The sequence below is a fragment of the Colletotrichum scovillei genome (genome assembly GCF_011075155.1).
Source record: "Colletotrichum scovillei strain TJNH1 chromosome Unknown Contig00005, whole genome shotgun sequence".
NCBI lineage: Eukaryota > Fungi > Ascomycota > Sordariomycetes > Glomerellales > Glomerellaceae > Colletotrichum > Colletotrichum scovillei.
In genome coordinates this window covers 1,503,965-1,524,289 of record NW_023336263.1, presented here as the reverse complement: position 1 = coordinate 1,524,289, position 20,325 = coordinate 1,503,965, and the positions used below count along the sequence as shown (strand labels likewise).

The following is a 20,325-nucleotide window of genomic DNA, read 5'->3' as shown; positions in this document are numbered from 1 at the left end:
CCTAGACTAGCAACTGATATTATCGCAGGTCATCGTTACTTCGCGAACGTGGATTGTAGCTTCATTTCTGCGTTGGTCGATAGATGTGTGTGTTGAGAGAGGAGTTCGCGGTCGCTGTGAACATTTCCTTGTTAGATGGGTTTTTTGCGTGGCACATTGTTAGTCGGCAGTGCGCACGCGTGTATACTTCGTTTTTTCCGTTGATGATTGTTTCTGCATTGATTCGGGCTGGAACTCGTTCGACGTATGATTGAGTGCCCATAGTAGCAATGATTCAATCTGTATTGGTAGCTATATTCTCGCATAACGAAGTTCCTCATGGTGGTGATCACGAACCCATTCTGATTTTTGCGGTTCCACGCCCTCAGCATTAGGGCCACGTTGGGCCGACATCAAAACATAGCGTCACTTGTGTGCATCACTGCTTTTCATTTTGGGCATAAATGAAGTTGGCACCTGGGTCGCAATTAGTCTTCTTTTCTTGACTTGAGGTATGTGCTTGGGCATCAACTCACCGACAGCAACGAGGCCATTCTCCTTGGCCCACTTCTGGACCCCGCGCCCCTCCTGGCCTCCCCAATGCTTGCGCTCCGCCGGCTTCGAAAGTTCCAGCTTCTCCTTGGTTCCGTTGGCCGGTACCCACGCCGTGAAGACGTAGCGGTGCTTGCCGGTCTTGGGGGGAGGTCCCGGCGGCTTGTACTCGATGACCTCGTCCAGATCCGCCGGCTCGATGCCAGAGGAGATGGTAGGGGAGCTGCTGACGGCGATCCAGTGACAGAACTCGGACCAGATGGGGTTGCTACGAGTAGGCGCGTCCGGGTCGGTGAGAGTCAAGACGTACGTCGTGGCAATGACACTGGTCATTGACGAGCCGCTGACAATGGCAACAGTCGGCGCAGACTGGAGATCGGCAGGCTTCAGGGTGTTCCCGAGATCGGCGACATTGGAAGAGGACCACTCGGCCGCGACGCCGATGATGGGCTCAAAGTCGTCCAGGACGGTAGGGATGACCTTGGCTTTGTCCAACCTGTTGCCTGCAAGTCAGCGAGCTGTCAAAGGCGCATACGAGTAGGGCGCGGAGCCGACGAGAGACACGTACTCTTCGTGGACGCGAGTCAGATCGGCAGCAGGTCTGAGGACGAATTGATCTTGGCTCGTCGGAGCAGCGGCGACAACGGTGCCGCAGACAGCCACCGCGGCCAGGAATTTGCTTGCAAGGGAGCCCGTCATTGCGGGTGACGGGTAAGACGTTGCGCGTCCTCGAGACGAATTGCGATACAGTGGATGAACACTGAATGAAACGGTGGAGATTGCGGCAGGCAGCAGAAAGCCGAGCGCAAGCAAGTTTGCTGCTGTTGAAGAACTGTCTGGTTGAGCGTTTCTTCTTTGACGACGATTGATGCGAAGACAAACGCGTTGAAGAATTGTGCCGTTGTTGCCGCCCCCCTTCGCCGGCTTCGGTTTCCGCAGGGAGGGAAAAGCCGCGGGCGACCTTTTTTGGTGATGTCATGCCGCTACGCTCTGGCGTGCTTTCCCCCGCCCGGAACCCCTGCTCCGCGGCGCCAACTGCAACGGCGCACCGGTCGCGCACTAAAATGAAGTAGATGGGTCTCGCAACTTTATTTCAGCCGCTCTCACTCTACAGTCTCATTGATCTTTACGGCCTTTCATGATATGTGAAGTGATATATAAAGTCTTAGTTGGTATTCATCCTCCATTTTCATGTCGCGATGAAATCGCCCTCAATCCCCCATTTTTCATAGTCGTGATGTTGAGCAATATGAGAACGCCAGGTGAACGGCGCTTTCAATCGATATAAGGGCCGGTTTTCCATATCAAAGTCACATCTCACCCAGTATCCTGGAGTTTGGAATCGCTCAATTGATTTTCCCGCATAGTGAGCGCTATCGCCATTTTTCAGCACCATTTGATGCCCAGTGCTGACAATGCCATGCTGGAAGATGGGATGCATGTGAGAACGGACCGCTTGCTTCTTTCACATTGTCAATGCCATTTCCTCGGGACACACGGGCACTCAAGAAGCTCTGGCTCTCCATCATATCAGATCATGACTACACTCATAGGGAAGCTATAGCGAGGTGACGAGTGGTCAGCCTGCGATGCATTGAGTGAGCGATCCGGCCTCCTAGTTCGGAACATTTTTATGAGCTCAAGCGAGAAGCTTTCGTTGAATGTGAACAACGCTTCGATATTAGTCACCGGAAAAGAGAGAATATGTAGATGAAAATGAGAGGGAAGGAGACCTGGATATGAAGCAGCTAAACAATGGAATATTTAACTTGCAATCATCGTCACATACCTATTCATTATTACTGACAGAAATAGAACTAGCGACGGAGACTCGTATTTTTCACTACAGATAAGTAATCAATGATGGTGAGAGGATCAGAATGAGGTCAGTCCGCCTAGTAGCAGGCATCAATACTACATGTATTCAGGAATTAGACTAAGATTGAATGCAAAACCTAGTCCAATCCGCCCTAAAATGACACTTCCTCGCAAATTTAGAAGAAGACAGGACTGCGATGAATCTCAGCATCTTTGTACAATTGAGTTCCGTTTTTTCTGGCATTAATACCCATTCGCACCCCTCTCGCACATTGGGGCTCGTCCTACCAGAACGAGAATAATTCTGCTGCCTGAACTCACAGCCCTGCTAGTACGCCAACGGCTTTCGAGAAAACTTGCAGTATGTAATGATTGAATCCTTCCCCCGCTTTTTAAGCCTTGTCTGCATTTTGACTGAATCATTGAATAAAGCAGTTGCTTTCACGTAGTGTCCGCCATCTAAGCCATGCTGTAAACAAGGGACTGACGTGGAAGACACTCAAAAGGCCTCAATTGCTGATGAAAACGCATATCTTGGCTATTCAAAGGCAAATTCTCCTTTGGCTGCCTAGAATTCGAATGATCGGAATAAGCCAACCGCTAAGAGCCTTGCCCGGTCTCGTTTTGCGGTCACAGTGTAACCTCGGGCGGCGGCTCAGCATCGGGCATCACACGACGTGTTATAGGCTGCATCATTGAAACGTATAGGGAATTTTGATTGGATATCGAATGTCGGCTGTAGCCGGTCGTTTCTTCTTTTATGCAGGAAGAGAGTGAGTATGGGGCTCAATATGTTGGTTGTAGTAGGTATCCGCAGCTTGGCTGAGCTTGGCTCTGTAAGCGACTTTGGAAGACAGGATCGTTAGATTGGGGCGGGCACTGATAAAGGCTCCATAAACGGTGATCCATGATTTGGTAAGTTCCCGCTTCGCGTGTAAATCTTACATATTGTCTGTGGATTCGCTCTTTTGCGTTTTCGTTGAGTAAACCTGACTTGTCTTTTCCCAATGCATGCCCGCTGGACACAGCGCAGTCGGGCGACAGCCAAATTGGCTCTACTTTAGCCGGGCCAGCCATGTGTCACAACAGTATTGCTTCTGTGCTCTCAGCCTCGAGGATCCCACTTATATCCGAGGATCTCGTGGCATATACGTGGGTTTTCCAATTTGGGACTTTGAAATCGCCCCTGACGTACATCGTTAGCACTGGGTAGTAGATGGCCCGTCCATTTTGTCAACTCGAACATCATCATTTGCAAAAGTTCCTTTCTTCAAGTACTACTGTACGCACGTTTACAGCTTTCTAGTAGAACCACTACCCACTCGGGTGATAGAATAATCGCCCGCTTGTGGTGCTCCATTCACGGCTACCAATCAGTAATACAGAAACTAACAGAGTGATGTTATACGCAAACTAAATTGCATCTGGCAGAATCTTTCGAAGCCGATAACGAAAAGTCTACTTTCTGAATCCGTTGGTGCACTAGCAAGATTGTAAGTTTGGCAGCTGATAGATGTTTCGCAAGTTCATCCCTCCGGAACCCAAAATGAGGGACTTCGGTATTGATGAGGCTGATTGGACGCTCCGCCAAGGCAACGCCTCCGCTGCGGAAACAGGCAGTGCATGGCGCGAAGTAACGCCCGGCGACTGAGAGGCAACATGTCGCGTGGCTTCATATTACCGAACGAAGTAACAAGGATGATGGGGATCTGCATATAGGCGCGAGAAAAGTGTTGTCTCCATCAACCACCCTTGTAAAACCCGGGGTGGAAGAGCCATGGCATTACGGGATAACACACTCACAGAACAAAACCAAAGGAAAGAGAGAGAAAAACAAGTCTCGGCGGAAATGCCGATCACGTATCAGAACCGGGTGCCGGCGGCGCGCCTAGTTCAAACAGAAGCCCGCAGCGCAGGTTGGCCTGCGCATACCCTCCACTACCCACGATTACCATCTGATGAAGGAGTCCTCACGAGCCAACCAAAACATCACTGCCTGACTTCCTGTAGGCTTGTTTCTTCGGGATGTGACCGCACCACCCCAGCATGGCGGTGGCGGCTGACCCCAGCGCTGAGCAGGCAGCCGTAACTGTTCCTGAGTGACTTTTCGCCCGATATAGTTGCAGAGAGGGTTTTCAAAATCTTGTCTGCAATGTCGTGTATCAGGGGGGTTTGGGGTTACTTCCCGTCCACCCCAGCTCGTCTCAACTTCTGAACTCTCTTCCCTCTTTCTTTTGACAGCTCTACTCATCCCAGATTTTTTCTCTTACTTGCTGCGGCTTTTACAGACCGTTTGCGTTTGTGCAACTGAAAGAGAGAGTGACAGTTGAGAGCGAGAGTGTGAGAGACAACATGGCTTCCGTAGCCTCATGCTCGTCCATGGCCATGGCAATATGGACGTCGTTGAGTCGATGTATTCAGAGAAGGTTCTTTCGTGTTTTTGCAATCTGTTTCATCTTGTTTCTCGGCGTTACTTTTCACCTTACTCATGATACCCAACGACCACCTCACCACGAGCCGTTCAGGGCCCCGATCACGAAACCTATCGTTCATGGCAACCCAGTAGACGGGCTTCCAGAGCCATCATACGAACTTAAACCTTTCCCGTATGCTCCTCAACAAACAGATTCGAACAACACCGATGACAGTATACCACCGAAACCCTGGCTGGCAGCAGTCATCTCCACGGCATCAGACGTTGAACGTCGGATGCTCATACGATCCACGTGGATGAAGATCTTTAGCGATGTCCCCTTTGACGGACGCTTCGTGGTATCGAATCCTGGGCCACAGTGGATGGAGGTTGTGGCCAATGAGAACCGGACCTTTGGAGACATGATAGTGCTGGATACCATCGCCGAGGACGACATCACTGCCAACACCATCAAGACGCTCGAGTTCTACAAGTGGCTCGTCAGCCACAACGTCCAGTACGAGTTTGTGTCGAAGATGGACACCGACTTATGGCTCAACGCACGGGGGTTCTGGGACCGTTTCCTCTCACCGAGGCTTTCAACTGGCAGCGACACTGGGCTCAGGAAGAGCACGGTCCAGAAGACTGTCATCGGGGAGCTCTACTACTCAAAGTACTGGGATCTCGTCTTCCCGCACGGCGCAATGTACACCGTCACATGGGATATGGTCGAGTTGCTGGCGGTCCTCCAGAACAAGCATCACGTGGTGACGGGCGAAGACATGGCCATAGCGACTCTGATGCTCAAGGGTCACGAGAAGGCCAACTTTGTAAACTTCAGGGGCTCAGAAAAGTTCGACTACGACGATAAAGACGCACGGCACGACGGGACGGCGTGGGCTAGAAAAAAGACGCATCCGGATGCCATCCAGCACGCGCTGGTTGGTAACGAAGCCATTGCCATTCATCAACTCAAGGATGAGAGCTTATGGTTCAAGGTGGCGGACTGCTTCGACGAGCAAGGAATCAAGGACGCGCCGCCAGTGTACCACTCCGGGCCGGAGACGCAGCGGCCCATGTCGATGAAGTGGGATGACTTTTGGTTCTGGATGGGGGTGTCGGACCGGTACGACGCTAGATTCGACAGGATACCAGACTTTTTATGGACAAGAGAAGATGGGCATTGGATATGCGATGGCATATGGGACTTGGGAGAGACAAAGACGGGATATACGGAAAAGGAAAGCACCTCATGACGAGATGCGACTATTAGATTTGTCTTAAAGCTATTTATTAGTGATATCCCCCAAGTTTCAGCCCCCATGTGCCACCACTTCAACGGAAGATGGTTCCTGGTACCTGGACCAGGTTGATTGTGATCTGCTCCCCATAGTTCTGGTCGCCCAATTGGAGAGAAGGGTCACCTTGCGTGACTTGGAAAATGCTTTGACCCATAGCAGTGCAGCTAAGTGTGTTGTCGGCATTCCTCTGGCATATGTCGGCTTCAAAATTGGGATTGCCAGGGACCACAGAGGAAGCGATGGCGGTGGACTGAAAGAAGTACTGGAAATGGAGATTCGCGGTGCCGCCAACCATGGCCAAGAAAGTACCGTCAGCGGTGGTGAGAGCGCAGTCGGGCTGGAGTCTAAACTGTTGCGCGAGTTGCCTGGTGGAATCGAATCGGAGCTTATAGCCTGATCCAAAGGCCGGCGACAGCGCGGCCCACTTGCCGTCTACTGTAACGTCTCCTGTACCTGAGGCTTGGAATACGAAAGCGGCGTTATTGATAGCACAAGGACCAGACGGGGCCGAGATGTACGAAGAGAGCGTCGAGGAGGAGGTAGACTGGAGATAACTCAGCATGGTGTACGTCGCATGAGGCTACATCGGGGGGATGATACTCACGCTGGTGCTACTGGAGCTGCTAGAGCTGCTGGAGGTGGTCGAAGTGATGGTTATAGACGTGCTCGAACTCGAAGAACTACTGGAGGTGGAGGAACTACTCGAGCTTGAGGAATCGCTGGGAGTCGAGGATGTCGAGACAGTCGAGGAAGTCGAAGTGGAGCTATCAGTGGAGGAGGCTGAGGATGTGCCCGATGAACTACTACTAGAAGTGGTGCTAGTGATGCTCGAGCTATCAGTGCTACTACTGCCGGTGGTAGTGCTTGTCGGAGCAGAAGTTGTGGTGCCGGTACTGCTGGAGCTAGGAGCACTGCTGCTGCCACTGCTGCTGCTGCCAACACTGCTGGTCGACAAGGAAGTGGTAGGTGTGCCCAAGACACTGCTAGTCGAGGAGGGAGTCGTTCTAACAGTGCTGCTGTTCCCAAAGTTGAAAGTGCTGCTGCTCGAAAGAATAGGTGAAGTGGTGGAACTACCCGGCGTGACGACAGTCGGAGCGGAGCTTGAGGGCGTGGAGGTAGGCTGCGGCGGGTTCAAGTTGGTTGGAGTGGTGCTCACACTGGGAGACCCAGACGAGGGAACCGACGAAGATCCGCTGCTCGAGATTGCAGTAGTTGGCTGCGAGAGGATGCCGCTACTGCTGGAGCTCAGAGTGACGCTGAGAGACGACGTCGGCGTGGACGAGATCCCGGTGATCGCGGAGGTCGGCAAGCTGGTGGTGTTCGACACGGCGGCAGGGGGCTGCACACTCAGAACGAATCCAACGTTCGCCGGGATAGGGGTGTTGGTCGGCGCCTGAGTATTGGCACCGAGAGCCAAGGCCGCGAATACGGCCGCGTGTTTGGTCCAGGCCATTGTTTCGACGTTGCCCTTTCCGTAAGCTGAGAGACAGACAAAGAGTGTAAGCGAGTGAAGAAAGCCTCTAGCAGAATGAAAGAGTGGATGCCCGGCTTAACTGGTGAGGACTGGTGAGCAAGGGGGGAAAGAGAGAGAGATGTGGGCCAAGAAATAGGATGAAGAGAGCTCAGCAAGATCTGCGAGGTTCCAGGTATTTGGTCCATCTAGACATATGAGAACATTGCAAAGGGCCATGATTGTGCTTGGAATCCCCAACGGGCCACAGAGCAAAGAGGCTGAACACTTCATTGGGCGCCATCATGCCGTTGAGCCATTGGACATCATTCCTCTCGTGAGGTGGGCTCCTGGTGTTTAGCAGACGCGTGCCCGGCCCGAGACAGTCCTGAGAAGCCATGAATTTCTCCGCTAAATGACCACTGCAATAATCCGAGAAGATGGGCCCGGGTTGCCTACGGAGGCCATAGGTCGATTGGCGTGATCACGACTTCAAAAATTCCAAAGCTCGTCTTGGCACATGTGGGAAGGAAATGAGGTTGATGCTTGAAGGGAAGCGCTCACGGCACTTCAATACCGAGTCCCAGGGCGATGAGATATCTCGTTTCGTTCAAATATGCCGTACGACGTTGAGGTTGAGACAGTGGCCTTTATGATCATGAGGCTGAAGGGTAAGTAGAAGCTAAGCATTTTGTTGTCTCGGGCGTCTGGCTTAGGGGCCAAGGTGCTGTCGAGCTTCTTGCCGTTACACACAATTCCAGTACGGGCCGAATGAGGAATTTAGGGTTGACGTTGCGTGGCAGTCACGGGCCGAGGAATGTGCTGGCAGCCGAGAGGTAGCGACATGGAAAGATTGTGCGGTAGCGGCCCAGACAAGGGAGGGATGATCACGACATCTGGATGCGACTGTCTCCCTGCGCAGCCCCTGACGTTGTCTAACATACATAATCAGTCCTGATTCCAGACAACTTCACGTTACACCAGGTAAATGAATACCGCAGAGCTAAATTTTCAACCCAAAGCCACTATTTCAAACGGGAGCATTCACAGATAAACAGACCTCAACTGACTACCTACCAACCAGGAAAGTTGCCATTATACGCCACCATCTTGCCACCATACTTCTCCTTGCTCGCCGCAGCAATAACCCCCATCATGCCATCGCACGACTCATCGACGCTAATGTGTGCCTTCTCCAGCCCCAGGCCTCGAGCACCAGCGTTGCCGAGGTCGGTCTGGACCCAGCCGGGGATCAGTACCCAGGCGTTGAGCCAGTCTTCTTCTGCATTCATCCTGACCGTGAGCCAGTTCACCACGGCCTTGGAAGGGCCATAGACGGCGTTTGGGATGGGAGGTTGGTTCCTTTACAAACCGTGTCAGCTGGCCTTACGTTGATCCCTTTACCTCAATTTGCCTATGCGAGAGGTAAATATGTAACTCACTCTATACACCCAGCCGTTGAACCCATCGGCACGAACATGGGTTCCTTGGACGACTTCCGCAGCAGCGGTCGCGTAGCCTGATACAGCGCGATGACGCCGTAGACGTTGGGCTCCATGTGTGCCTGGAAGTCGGCGATCTTGAGGTCAGCGACTGTCGGCAATGCGTACGAGATGCCGGCGTTGGCGATGACGATGTCGAGGTGGGTGATTCCGTGGGTTTCCTGCAGCTCCTTCACGGCGTCGTGAGCATCCTTCTCGACGGTGGCATCGATCTTGACCACGATGAGCTTGCTTCCGTCGGCTTTGGGTAGGTCATTGAGGGCTTGCGATGTTGCGTGGGTCGGGTCGCGGTTGCCTGCGATCACGGTGTGGTTTGGGAGGGCGAGGTAGCGCTGGAGGAGGCCTTGTCCTAGGCCTCTGTTTGCGCCGGTGATGAGGACTGTGGTTGGTGCCATGGTGTCTGGGGCGAGATCTCTCTTGGCAAAAGCACTATGAATACTGTCTTCCTAATATTGTAGAAGGATGAGCTGTACAGGTATCAAGTATCAAGATCTCATCAGGGCAAGACTTTGACATAGGCAAATCCCGGTCTTGATCAAAGTATGATGAATCGAAGGCGAGGCTGGGAGGTTGGCGCTAGAATGCCAACGTTATATAACGTTATGGCTATGTCCGTCACGTAACCCAGCCAGCAGCAATGGTAAGCACTAGTCAAGTGGCCGATCCTTTCATGTTGCTTTGTTCACTCCCAGTACGGTAGACGATACGAGAACGTGCCCCCAGAAGCAGCCATAGATCTTCACCGTATTCTCGGCAATGAGTCCATGGCCTTCCGGCGCTAGGTCAACTCTGCGGAACGAATGCGGGAGACTTGCGGAAGACTCGCGGGGCGTCTGCGGGTCCTCTGCCGGCAAGCTGGGCCGGCCCCATTAGTCCCGCCACGGCGTCCGACCAGCGCGGAGACTGCAATTTCAAAATCCCCCTAGCGCAAATCTCTGATTGGCGGTCATCAAAACCCTCACCCGCAACCAGCAGATTTTCCACTCCAAACCCTCGCTTCTCGCGCCCCGTTCACCACAACGCAAGCCGATTCCCTTTCCCGTTCGTTCATATTCATCCTGGTCCCCGTGGGTCTCCAACAATAGCTGGTCTGGTGGTGTAGTTGGTTATCACGTCAGTCTAACAGCTCGAGAGCCTAAGCCTCTCTCGTCTGCCACACTGAAGGTCTCCGGTTCAAGTCCGGGCTAGATCACACTATGGGCGATTGGTTTAGTGGTATAATGACCGCTTAGCATGCGGTAGGTCCTGGGTTCGATTCCCAGATCGTCCATTCTTTTGCTTGTTGAAGCCTCTTATTGCATTTTGTGACTCCCCAGGAATGCTGGATAGACACGTTGAGCTTGTTGGGTTGGTTTTGGGGGCCGATGGTGTGGTTAGTTGAAGACTGATTGGCAACGAACGCACCCGTCAGATACATATGGCTCGCTCTAAGCGGAATCAAATTCGGACGTGAGAAGGAAAGAGTAAGTGGTTTCAGGTCGATGTATTGGCCCATCGATCTTTCGACGTGCGGCTCACTTATGGCCGCAAAGCTGTGTCGGTATATTAGGGGCTTAGTCCCCCTCTCGTCCTGTCTCGGGTGAGTGGGATAGTAGACCACCCGCGGTACCACTGCGCCTCAAAGCCGTCATCCGTACTCGACCCAGTGCTCCAAGTCATCTTCGAGTAGCAACGCCCTTGGTTTGCCTCCTGAGGAAGCCTCCCAGCCTAGGCCCCATATAGGGAAAGCTTGGGTGCAGCAATGAAGTAGTTTCCTAGCAGCGTGTCGACCAACGAAAGACCTGTGACCGTAGGCAGAGGCCATCCATTCCCAATCTCTCACCAAGCTGACTGCAGCCGTCGCTGGATTGCCTCGACCAAGCTTGCGCATCCCCGCCGTATGGACATCTCTGGGGCGCAGAGAGACCTGCCACCCCGATGTAGTGTTCCCAGGAGGACTGAGACTTGTCGATAAGCGGCGGGACGATTTTGATCGAACGTGGGGCCTGCAACCGCGAGCATTGGTAGTGTCGTTGCCTGTATCGAGCTCGTGGGATACCGGCCTAATCGCGACGGTTACTCTCGCTCTGAACGCGACCGTCGCCGGACGCCGTGCTCATTCCTTCGCCACAGCCTGACGGCCTCTTCTCATCGTCAGACGGGGTTCTCTTTCCTTTGGCAGAGAAAGAACTCTTTCTCGAGATGGTCTCATGTTAGCGCCTAAGAGCACCTCCAGACTCCCTTCTCCTCATCCAGCTCGAACTTGGTAGACTTCATGCTGAACAGATACGTAAAGATCTTCTCCGTCTCGCCGCCGAGCACCGGTAACTCAACAACATCCTCTTCGTGTAAAGTCCACCCCTGGCTGTCAACCTGGTTCCAGAACTCGTTCTCGTCCGGATGCCGCTTCTTCCACGCAATGTATACCCACGTCCGGAAAGACTCATTCGAGCTCTTCGAAATGTTGTGCACGTGGACCGCCGTCCAGGTATTCACCAGAGAAGGCAGCGAATCCACGTTGTACGTGCAATCGCTCATGACGACGACGTCCCACGTCTTGGCCTTGACCAGCGGCCCAAACACCCCCTTCCGACCGTCGTCCCAGTCGAGGTTCTCATACCGCGGGTGAATACTCGCTGCCCCGTTCGTAACAAGCCTGTCGATATTCGCGCAAGCGCGGTGCTCGGCTTCAGGTAAATCCGTCATGAGGATCGCACCCTCGCCTTTGGGATCCGCATCCGACAAGAGCTGCGCCAGCCCGTTGCCCAAGATGCCGACACCGCAGCCCAGCTCGAGGATATTCACCGGTCCGTTTTCAAAGAGAATGTTGTGAAACGTCTTCATGTGCCATGGGTGCTTCTCCGCAGCGAAGCTCTCGCGCGTGTTGACCTGCCACAGTCCAGACACGGCCATCAACCCGGCATCCCAGATATGCCGCGCGATGCTCTCCCCAATATCCTCCTCAATTTCAAACACCGATTCTGAGGGGCGATCTCCATGGTGGAGTCTCCGGATACAGGTCGTCGGCGCCTCGGAGCCCGGAGTCTGCACGTCTGCCCAGAGGGGTAGGATCTTGCCGCACTCCCCCTCGAACCCCGCGAAGCTGACACTCGTCGCCGTGTCGGCTGACTTGTCGCCCTCGGCGCGTATGCGTACTCTAAGCGGGCCGAGATTGTTGGTGTTTGGGAGGGCTCCCTGCCCGGGTAGATGTTGAGCTGGGATGTCGGCTTTGAGGACGCGCATACCTGGTGTCCAGCGCAGGACCTTCTCAGCAGCTAGCGCCATGGGTTCACTTTTCTGCTTCCTCGATGATTCCTCATTCTTTTGTTGCTTCCGCTTCTGCTGCTCCCATCCGGCGGAAACTTTGATCTTGACGGGGTCATTGTCTTCTGGTGTAAGGAAGGAGTCGCCGAGGTCGGTTGTGATTGTTAAGACGACGTTGAGGGACCAGGGGTGTTTCCTGTTGTCTTCGCGCGTGAGCGTTGGTGCTCGGAGAAGCCGTATGTAATGCATTGAGTCGTTGATGTGAAAACCGAGTCTGAGTTTCTGAGGACTCACTCGATTTTGAGGGTGTCGTTGAGTGTCGTCGATGAGACGGCGGCGTGAGTGAGGTCGCGGGTGAGGGACGAAAAGTGAGAAGACGCTTAGTCATTCACTTCTGACCAGTAGGAGCTCTCCTTTTGTGAGTAAAGCGGGTCGATAGCTTACGCACCTCCTTGCGCTCCCGAGTTTGATGGCATTGCTCGTCGATAATTTCACAGACTTCATTCAACTCATATGGAAAGAATGAATGGATATTGAGGAATGACATGCCTTCAAGATGCAGGCTACTAAATGTGTATGACGCATCGTAAAAGATCAGCTGCATCATCAACAACACCAGGTCAACTAATTTGCTACTTATTACCCGCCTCCGGAGACATGGGTAATCCATCAGAGATCACTTCGCCGTCTGCTAGAAAGATACCAGAGTTGAGTGTCGTCAACTAATTTTTCAGCCCTCAGTACTAATTGCCTATGATAGTTGATGCCTGGGTCTTAAAGGAGTCTTTCCAGCATCGACGCGAGATAGGCACATGGATACGGGAAAGTGCTTCTGGCAAGAAATCCAAGACTTGAGGCAAGAGTCACCGATGAAGTATCAGATAAGAAGTGATTTAATACTGTGATAAACTCCTTCAATGTCTAACACCAATCACCTCGCGAAGTGAGAGCCTCCAGACAGAGACAGACTTGCCCGACCGGAAGCATCTGCCTATAAAGCCATCAAGAGCTCAGTGTAAGCGTCTTTGCTCACCAGACTGGTTGCTTATCGAGTCAGAGAATGACACAGTAGGATCAGCTTCAGCTAAGCTACTTTACGCAATTGAACTTGGATTGACATACGCGCCATACTACATCGTCTCCATCTATAAACTGAAGGCTTGACTCAAGGTAAGATACCCTGATCAGTCATCCGTACCGCCCCTTCCATTGAATATTCCATGCGGAATATCTTGCATCAAAAAGCGACCGGGGAGAGGCAGCATAGTTATAGCTTCAGTGCTCAGTCGCTTCAAAATAGGTATCGAGGATGACGATAAGTGTGTGGTGCGAATCGACATTGGGGTGTTCAACATCACCAAATGCGCCAGCCAAGCCTCGATCACGGCCCCGACCCCACCGTTGGGCTCCAACACAACACAGTATCCTCCCATTTCCTCTTTTATACTCCGACACAAGGTAGCTTAGCTCTGTCGCGATCCTGATGAACAGATACTCCATCTTTCAATGCAGCGGACTCAGATATCACCACTTGAACCAGGATATTCTCCGTGTGATAGGTCAGCGCTTCTGAAGGGTCTTGCTTTAAAACCGCCGCGAGCTTTACAAATAACCATTCGTAACCGCCTGTTCGCTTCATCTCGACGCAAAACGCACACCCACTTGTCGCGTCGTTGCTTATGTGGTTTCCGTATTTGTTCCTGTTGATGTCACTGGGCCGCCCGGGAAGTCTCTGTCACCTCGAGGCTTTGGGGTCGTAACTTGATGTCGTCAATCCACTGAACCCCATGACTTTCTCAGGGATATTCCATGCGAAATACGTCAAGTGAGACGGTGAGTGTAGGCAGGTGGCGTGCGATTCCTAGTGCTCTTATCTCATTGTGAGATTCGCGTAAAGGCTGGAGTCTTTTTCTCAACCCGATCTGCAGAAAATCCAGGACGCTATCGATATTACGACCACAGGATCCCTTGTCATTATTGTCTTCGGTCGCGAATCCTATTCCTCGGACCCGAATTGTTGATTTTATATTGCTCTGCTCGAGGAAAGCTATCTTAACTTATGGTAGATCTCCCCGCAACCTCCGATCGGAGACCGGCGATAAGTGGACCCAGCTTCCGGGCTTGGCCACCCTCCAGGCCTGGTTCTCGACCAACGTTTCTTAGCAAAGTAGATGCAAATACTACCATGTCATCCACAATTCACGCCGCGTAATACTTGAAATTCCAGCTTCACATTCAAAGCTGAAAGAAACGCATTCACAGCCTAGCGTTCGGAACATCTCCCACCTCCGACCCCATAAAGACCGCAGATATCGGAGGTCGCCGCCCCAACTCGCCGCGACCGGAAACAGTAGAGCCCCCATCCCGCCATCCCGCGCTACGGACGCCTCCGATGGTAGGAGGTCGGCGCCCACTCATGCGCGTGAATTACTTGGACAACCTTTCCTTACGTTAGATGTGCGCGTACGGATAGTTTCTGGCGGGTTGCGATAAGCATCGCGGGGTTGATAAAATCGCGGGTCCATCCCAGTTCCACATCACCATATCAACACCAACAAAGCTTTGACGGCCAACAATTGGCATCATACAATAATCTACACACATCTCAAGAACACTCAATCAAACTCCACCACCACACAATATCTAAGAACTTAGAAACACATCACAAACACAATGACCACAGGACCCCCCCTCCCAATCCGCGACCCAAAAACCGTCCTCTCCTCCCTCCTCACCCTCACAGAAACCCGCATCGTGCCCCTAACAGCCCGCGGCGTCTCCTCCGGCTCAAAACTCTTCGGCGCCGCCATCCTCTCCTCCTCCGACGCCCTCACCCCCTACACAGTCTCCACAAACGACGAACGCACCTCCCCCCTCCTCCACGGCGAAATAAACTGCATCCAAACCTTCTTCACGCGCGACTTCCCCGACCCGTCCACCCGCCCCTCCCCGCGCACCGACTGCGTCTTCTTCGCAACCCACGAGCCCTGCTCCCTTTGTTTATCGGGCATCGCCTGGTCCGGCTTCCGGGAGGTGTATTACCTCTTCACGTACGAGGACAGCCGCGATTTGTTCGCGATCCCGCACGATATCAATATCTTGCAGCAGGTCTTTCGCGTGCCCGCCGAGGGGGAAGACGAGAGTGCGTTGGGGAGACGGGAGCTGTATAACCGGACGAACCAGTTCTTTACGGCGCGGAGCTTGGGGGACTTGGTGGAGGAGATTAAGGACGAGGGAGAGAGGGCTCATTGGAGGGGTGAGATGGAACGCGTTAAAGGGTTGTATAACGCGTTGAGTGAGACGTATCAGGAGGGGAAGAAGGCTGGGGCGGAGAGTTCGAGCGTGTGGAAGTAGAGTAGAAAGCGGCGGGTTGAGTTGATTCGTCAATGGGGGTGTTGGTTTACGGATACCTACTTGGGACTACTTACTGCTCGAAGTTTCGAGTCCGCGTTGATGGTGCTGGCAGTGGCTGGGAGAATCGACGCCGGTGATGGGGCCGGGCTGCTCCCATGGTCGAGGACCGAGCTGGCGTCGTTGTCTAGCATCGATATGGAATGCCGCCGGTGACGACTGGTGTTCAGCTAGAGCATTAGAGATACCACTAAGAAAGACTCGTTCCCATATTCAGCTACAACCTCCCAGCCACGTCCATCATATCTACTATTTTCGAAGCATCGAGTCATTGTGAGGTGTGTAAACGACAGCAGTCCAACCCAGTGCGTGCCGTGAACACCTCATCCCGGCCGGCCGTGTCCTAGCCGTAGGTGAGACCTCCGCACCGGCAAGGGAAGGAATCGCTGCCGCATCGATCAACGTCGCATGGCATACGGCATACGCCGCCGGCAGGAAGAGGGGGGGCCAATTCACAGGCCGGCCGGACCACTCGCGGCCGTGGCCCGTACCAAGGCAGTAAGATCCTGCACCTTAAACGGCCGCAACACCCACGATCCCTCGGCCCCCGAAGCTGAACATCACCCGCCGTTCTTCGCCGGGCAGAACATCGTCCTAAACGCAACGCACTGTGCTGGCCGAAGGATGCTGACGATCCCGCGGCGGTTATGGACCAAGCAGACGAAGGCGGATATGCAGGCGCGGGGTAAAGCAGGCCGGGGGCGTGTAGGCTGCGGCACGGCGGTACGGAAGAGTGTACAATCTTCCCCCCTGTCGATGAGGTACATACCTGAGGAGCGTGTTCTTCACGCCCCCCTCTTCAACGGGTCCCCCTTTTCATGGGGTCTGAAGCATCGTCATTGGCCGGGTTCGTCTGGCTTTTCCCATGTGGCCCGCTGTCGTTTTAGGCACATGCAGAGGCGGTTTTCGGCGTGGGGAGCACGTTGCGGAATGGAGTCGCCCGGGTTTAACGGGTCATGGACATGGGAGTGAAGGATGAGGGGAAAGAAGACGAAGAACATGGTCTTTGCCGGATCGGCCGGACATAGCGCGCGTCGTTACCGGCCTGGGGGCCAGTGAACAGGTCTGCAACTCTGCTGAACTTGAACGTGAACGCACTAGAGAGTGGTCTTTTCGAGATGAACTGTTGGTGATACTGCGGTGCGCGGGCGAGAAACAGGGTTTAGGGGCCTTCATTACGTTGTGCAGCGCATGGCATGGCAGCGCGAGGCATCATCGCAGACTGCGGCTAGAATGGATGGAGTCAAACTCCAAGGGGGATCCATAGCTGTGCAGCAACAGGAGACAGACGCGGCCGCTGCTGCACCACATCACAGCTGTTGCTGAAGACCGAGAGACGCAGGCGAGAGAGAGAGAGAGTACAACCGTGTTACGTATTCGCGGGAATGATGATGATGGGACAAAGTCTCCGCAGCGGCCGCCCCTCCCGCGCATACTAGCAGCTTAGAGTGAGGGTCTTTGGGTCCTTCTTCCCTTTCCCCCTCCCGGTTATCGTTTTGTTCGTCGTCTCGAAACCCCTCCTCCTTGTTGGTTGCATGCAGACGCCATCCGTGGTATCGCGGCGGGTAAGGAAGAGAGAAAAAAGACGCAGTGAGCAGTCATGTGTCAGCACACCCGTCCGCTATGATAGCGTGAGATTAGGTACACCAGGCGACGCGACAGCCGCGAGGATGAGAGTCGTGATTGGAATACCTAGACATATTGTCACGCACACTGTCAGTTCATTCCAGACATCGGACAATTTGCTCAAGGTAAGTAGACGGTCCGCTGTACAGGCGGAGTTTTCGTACGACAAACAGGCAGGCAACGCCCAGAACTGTTTGATTCAACTGTTGACCGGAACACGCCCTCTGGCTCTCTCATCGGAACCTCAAAAAGGAAACGGGAGAGCAAGGGAAACGTGGGCAGAGGGAGGGGGAGTGTGCAGCTGGTTGATGGATGATGATGGAGGATGACTGGCCGGGCCAAGGCTACTTTCCCACTCGTGGTGATTAATGACCAGTGACAGGTCGCTAAAACAAGGTAAAAAGAGGAAGACGGGAGTCTGGCGACGAACGGTCCCAGGTTGGAACGGGCCGACACAGCACTACTTCGTACCAACACTGGATCTCTCTTCCTCCCATGGGCTACCCTTGCCTGGGATCCCGGGGGTGTCGTGGGTTGCATTCTCTAGTTTTGCAGACGCACAGGTTGGAAGTTGGAGGGTTCGCTGTGAGAAATGACGCAGGCTTCCAATTTGGATGGGTTACTGAGGGCTGAAGGAGGTGTCTCTCGAGTCCCCAAAAATAACGAGCTGCCGAAGCGTCGTTGGCTGTGCCGCGCTGTGCATACTGGTGCGTTTGCACCACCACATACATGCATTCGCAGTTGCTGCTTTTTGAATTTTTGGATGCTGGTGAGAGCCAGTCGGGAGGCTTGTCGATGGCATCAAATGTTTTATTTTCTGTTAATCTTGCTGTCTATTGGGTAGTACCAGTGAGACTGACTGTTCACCACTGGGCTGAACTGAATGGCTTCCTGTGGTGCAAGGTAAAGCAGTGGTCAGCTTATTCAGGCCAATGTCGGAGGTTGATGTATGACAGAGGCTGAGCAAGACGCGATGTCTCTTACTGCTTCCTTTGGATGACAGGGTTCCGGTAATTGCTGGACCCTCATGACAGAGGCGTGTATGAAGAGAGCAATTCGAGATTGACAGAAACGGACGATCTGGCCAGAAAAGGCTGGACGGGAAACATCACCGCATCCTCCGCTTCCTTCACCTTGCAAATCTACCCCTCAATTGCAGTTGCCCCTCTTCATCTCAATCCCATGGTGGTGGCCTTTCGACGGGTCCAAATGGGTCTTGTCGTGGGCCATCGACGCCAACCCCGCCATCTGGTTTGACACGTCCGTTGGCGAGTATGCAGGCCTCTTCACTTCACTTCACTTCACTTCACTACTCCTCCTTCAAGGTGACGGGCCCTTTGGGTTTCCTGTAGGATTCCAGTGACCAGCAGACTCACCTGTTCACTGAGAAATATTGACTTCCCCCAATACTTGGGACTCTCATACACTCCCAAGGCTCTGGGTAGTCTTCATGCTGCCAGCGATTCGAGATACGTAGTCTTGCGTCAATTCGACCTTAAGCCTTGGATGCTCAGGGATCACTCGATCTCTATGCAACCCAGCCAACCGCGGTTCAGTGCATATCCCAGTAAAGGGTTCATTCACTGCGATTTTAACACTCCCTGAGGACCTGAGCCGACTGCTGAACTCGGAGCATTTCGTACCTCTGGTTGGACGGGTTTTCATGAGAAAGCTAACTAGGCCAGAGTAGGAAATGCGTCTTACATTCCTATTTCACTGCAACTTTAACCTCCCCCAAGAGGTTCCGAACCGCCCGGGGTAACCCATCATCGCTCAGGTCTTCAAGGCTTCAAAAACATCCCAGATCCGGCATCGTGACCAACTTGCGATTAGTTCGCCGAGGATTTAGATGGACGCCTGCGGATAACAGTTCTTCATCAATCACAGGGAACAAGAATCAAGGGATCTATAGCGCGCTGACCACTGTCTCTCCGCAACTCTTCAGCCTCATGTGAGCAACCACCACCGTTGCAAGGGCGCATCAGAGACATCGAACACACGCAAGGGCGAAGAACCAACGATTCGAGCACTTTGAACTGAATTCCTACTGGCTCTACAGCGGGAAGAGCGGCATCCTTCACAGATACCATTCCGATCGTCAGCCATCTGTCATCTCAGACACGACGCGGACGGATAGGTACCTACCTGTCATTCCCGCCTCTCACCTGACACCTTACATGAATCTCATCTCACAGACTCATCTCAAAAGACTATCTCACATGAAGAGCGACTCACTCACTCCCACAATCTAGCACCTACAATGCATTTCACAACCTCCGCCTCGTAAGGCTACCAACGGGCCCCTTTGGCGGCGGCCCATCTTGGCCCCCAATTCCTCCCGCACCGCCGATCCCCCCCAGCCTCGATCCAAGATTGTGAACTTCCTTCTCGAATCACACGAAACGCCAAACGCGGTCATCGTATCATTCGCTAAAGTAGGCAGTAGGTAAACGCAAGCCACCCGTGCCACCGTCACACTGGGTCGTAGCCTGCTCACGGGAGTACCTTGCACTTTCACGCACTTCATGTACCCCCTCACCAGGCACTGCTTACTTTGTACCAGTCGTAGATTGTCAGTCACAGTGTTCAGCGTCACCGTGCCGAGACCTCATGTGTCTATTCACATCCTCAGCCCCCGATCGACAACGATGTAGACGCGCCCAAGAAAAGAACGCCCACTGTAACCAACCTTCATAGCAAGCTGTCTATCGTGTATATCACGGCACACCTAAAGTAAGCAGCAAACCAAGTCAAGAGGGGGGGAAACGTGGTATCACTTGAGACTGCCGACGCCATGCACAATTTCTGTGCTGCTGATTGGCGAGATTAGCGCTGAGGCCCGACATGAACGAACCCCAATTTGGAACATGCACACTACGCAGTACTATGTGTGTAGGTATCCGCGCATCCCAGGTTCACACGTTCACGCCAGACACCAAACACCAGACACCAGATCCCTACAGTACAACCTAACACACACACATCACTCTCATGCTCCCTGTCCATCTCTCCAACCGACCAGCCGGCCAC

General features: G+C 53.4%; 6 protein-coding genes across 6 annotated transcripts; 3 read left to right on the top strand and 3 right to left on the bottom strand.

Annotated features, from left to right (window-relative positions):
* Window positions 1-211: 211 nt before the first annotated feature.
* On the bottom strand, window positions 212-1,391 carry HER10_EVM0009853 (phosphatidylethanolamine-binding protein). Its single transcript, XM_035479325.1, has 3 exons — window positions 1,100-1,391; window positions 516-1,027; window positions 212-456 (listed from the first exon to the last, which is right to left on the bottom strand). The coding sequence occupies exons 1-3, from the start codon at window positions 1,228-1,230 to the stop codon at window positions 419-421; spliced, it is 681 nt and encodes a 226-aa protein (XP_035334297.1). The 5' UTR covers window positions 1,231-1,391; the 3' UTR covers window positions 212-418.
* A 3,310-nt stretch (window positions 1,392-4,701) lies between these two features.
* Window positions 4,702-6,018, top strand: HER10_EVM0012917 (uncharacterized protein; the record flags this gene model as incomplete). The annotated part of the gene is made up of 1 exon (XM_035482294.1): window positions 4,702-6,018. The coding sequence occupies one exon, from the start codon at window positions 4,702-4,704 to the stop codon at window positions 6,016-6,018; it is 1,317 nt and encodes a 438-aa protein (XP_035334511.1).
* A 695-nt stretch (window positions 6,019-6,713) lies between these two features.
* HER10_EVM0004692 (uncharacterized protein) lies at window positions 6,714-7,460 on the top strand (the record flags this gene model as incomplete). The annotated part of the gene is made up of 2 exons (XM_035474326.1): window positions 6,714-7,029; window positions 7,075-7,460. 2 exons carry the CDS (start codon window positions 6,714-6,716, stop codon window positions 7,458-7,460), a joined length of 702 nt encoding a protein of 233 aa, XP_035333944.1.
* Window positions 7,461-8,586: 1,126 nt separating this feature from the next.
* On the bottom strand, window positions 8,587-9,550 carry HER10_EVM0007944 (aflatoxin biosynthesis ketoreductase nor-1; the record flags this gene model as incomplete). Its single annotated transcript, XM_035477482.1, has 2 exons — window positions 8,956-9,550; window positions 8,587-8,875 (listed from the first exon to the last, which is right to left on the bottom strand). The coding sequence occupies exons 1-2, from the start codon at window positions 9,408-9,410 to the stop codon at window positions 8,587-8,589; spliced, it is 744 nt and encodes a 247-aa protein (XP_035334150.1). The 5' UTR covers window positions 9,411-9,550.
* A 674-nt stretch (window positions 9,551-10,224) lies between these two features.
* Window positions 10,225-12,507, bottom strand: HER10_EVM0010528 (uncharacterized protein; the record flags this gene model as incomplete). Its single annotated transcript, XM_035479985.1, has 2 exons — window positions 10,225-10,399; window positions 11,225-12,507. The coding sequence occupies 2 exons, from the start codon at window positions 12,505-12,507 to the stop codon at window positions 10,225-10,227; spliced, it is 1,458 nt and encodes a 485-aa protein (XP_035334338.1).
* Window positions 12,508-14,706: 2,199 nt separating this feature from the next.
* HER10_EVM0004668 (cytidine and deoxycytidylate deaminase zinc-binding region) lies at window positions 14,707-15,890 on the top strand. Its single transcript, XM_035474304.1, has one exon. It carries the CDS (start codon window positions 14,932-14,934, stop codon window positions 15,610-15,612), a length of 681 nt encoding a protein of 226 aa, XP_035333941.1. The 5' UTR covers window positions 14,707-14,931; the 3' UTR covers window positions 15,613-15,890.
* Window positions 15,891-20,325: the final 4,435 nt, after the last annotated feature.

Bases quoted from the DNA above. Each gene is read 5' to 3' on its own strand.
- HER10_EVM0009853 (XM_035479325.1), bottom strand. From the start codon at position 1,230: ATGACGGGCTCCCTTGCAAGCAAATTCCTGGCCGCGGTGGCTGTCTGC. The intron at 1,028-1,099 runs GTACGTGTCTCT...TGCAGGCAACAG, and splicing joins CTGACTCGCGTCCACGAAGA to GTTGGACAAAGCCAAGGTCA. The intron at 457-515 runs GTGAGTTGATGC...ATTGCGACCCAG, and splicing joins GAATGGCCTCGTTGCTGTCG to GTGCCAACTTCATTTATGCC.
- HER10_EVM0004668 (XM_035474304.1), top strand. From the start codon at position 14,932: ATGACCACAGGACCCCCCCTCCCAATCCGCGACCCAAAAACCGTCCTC.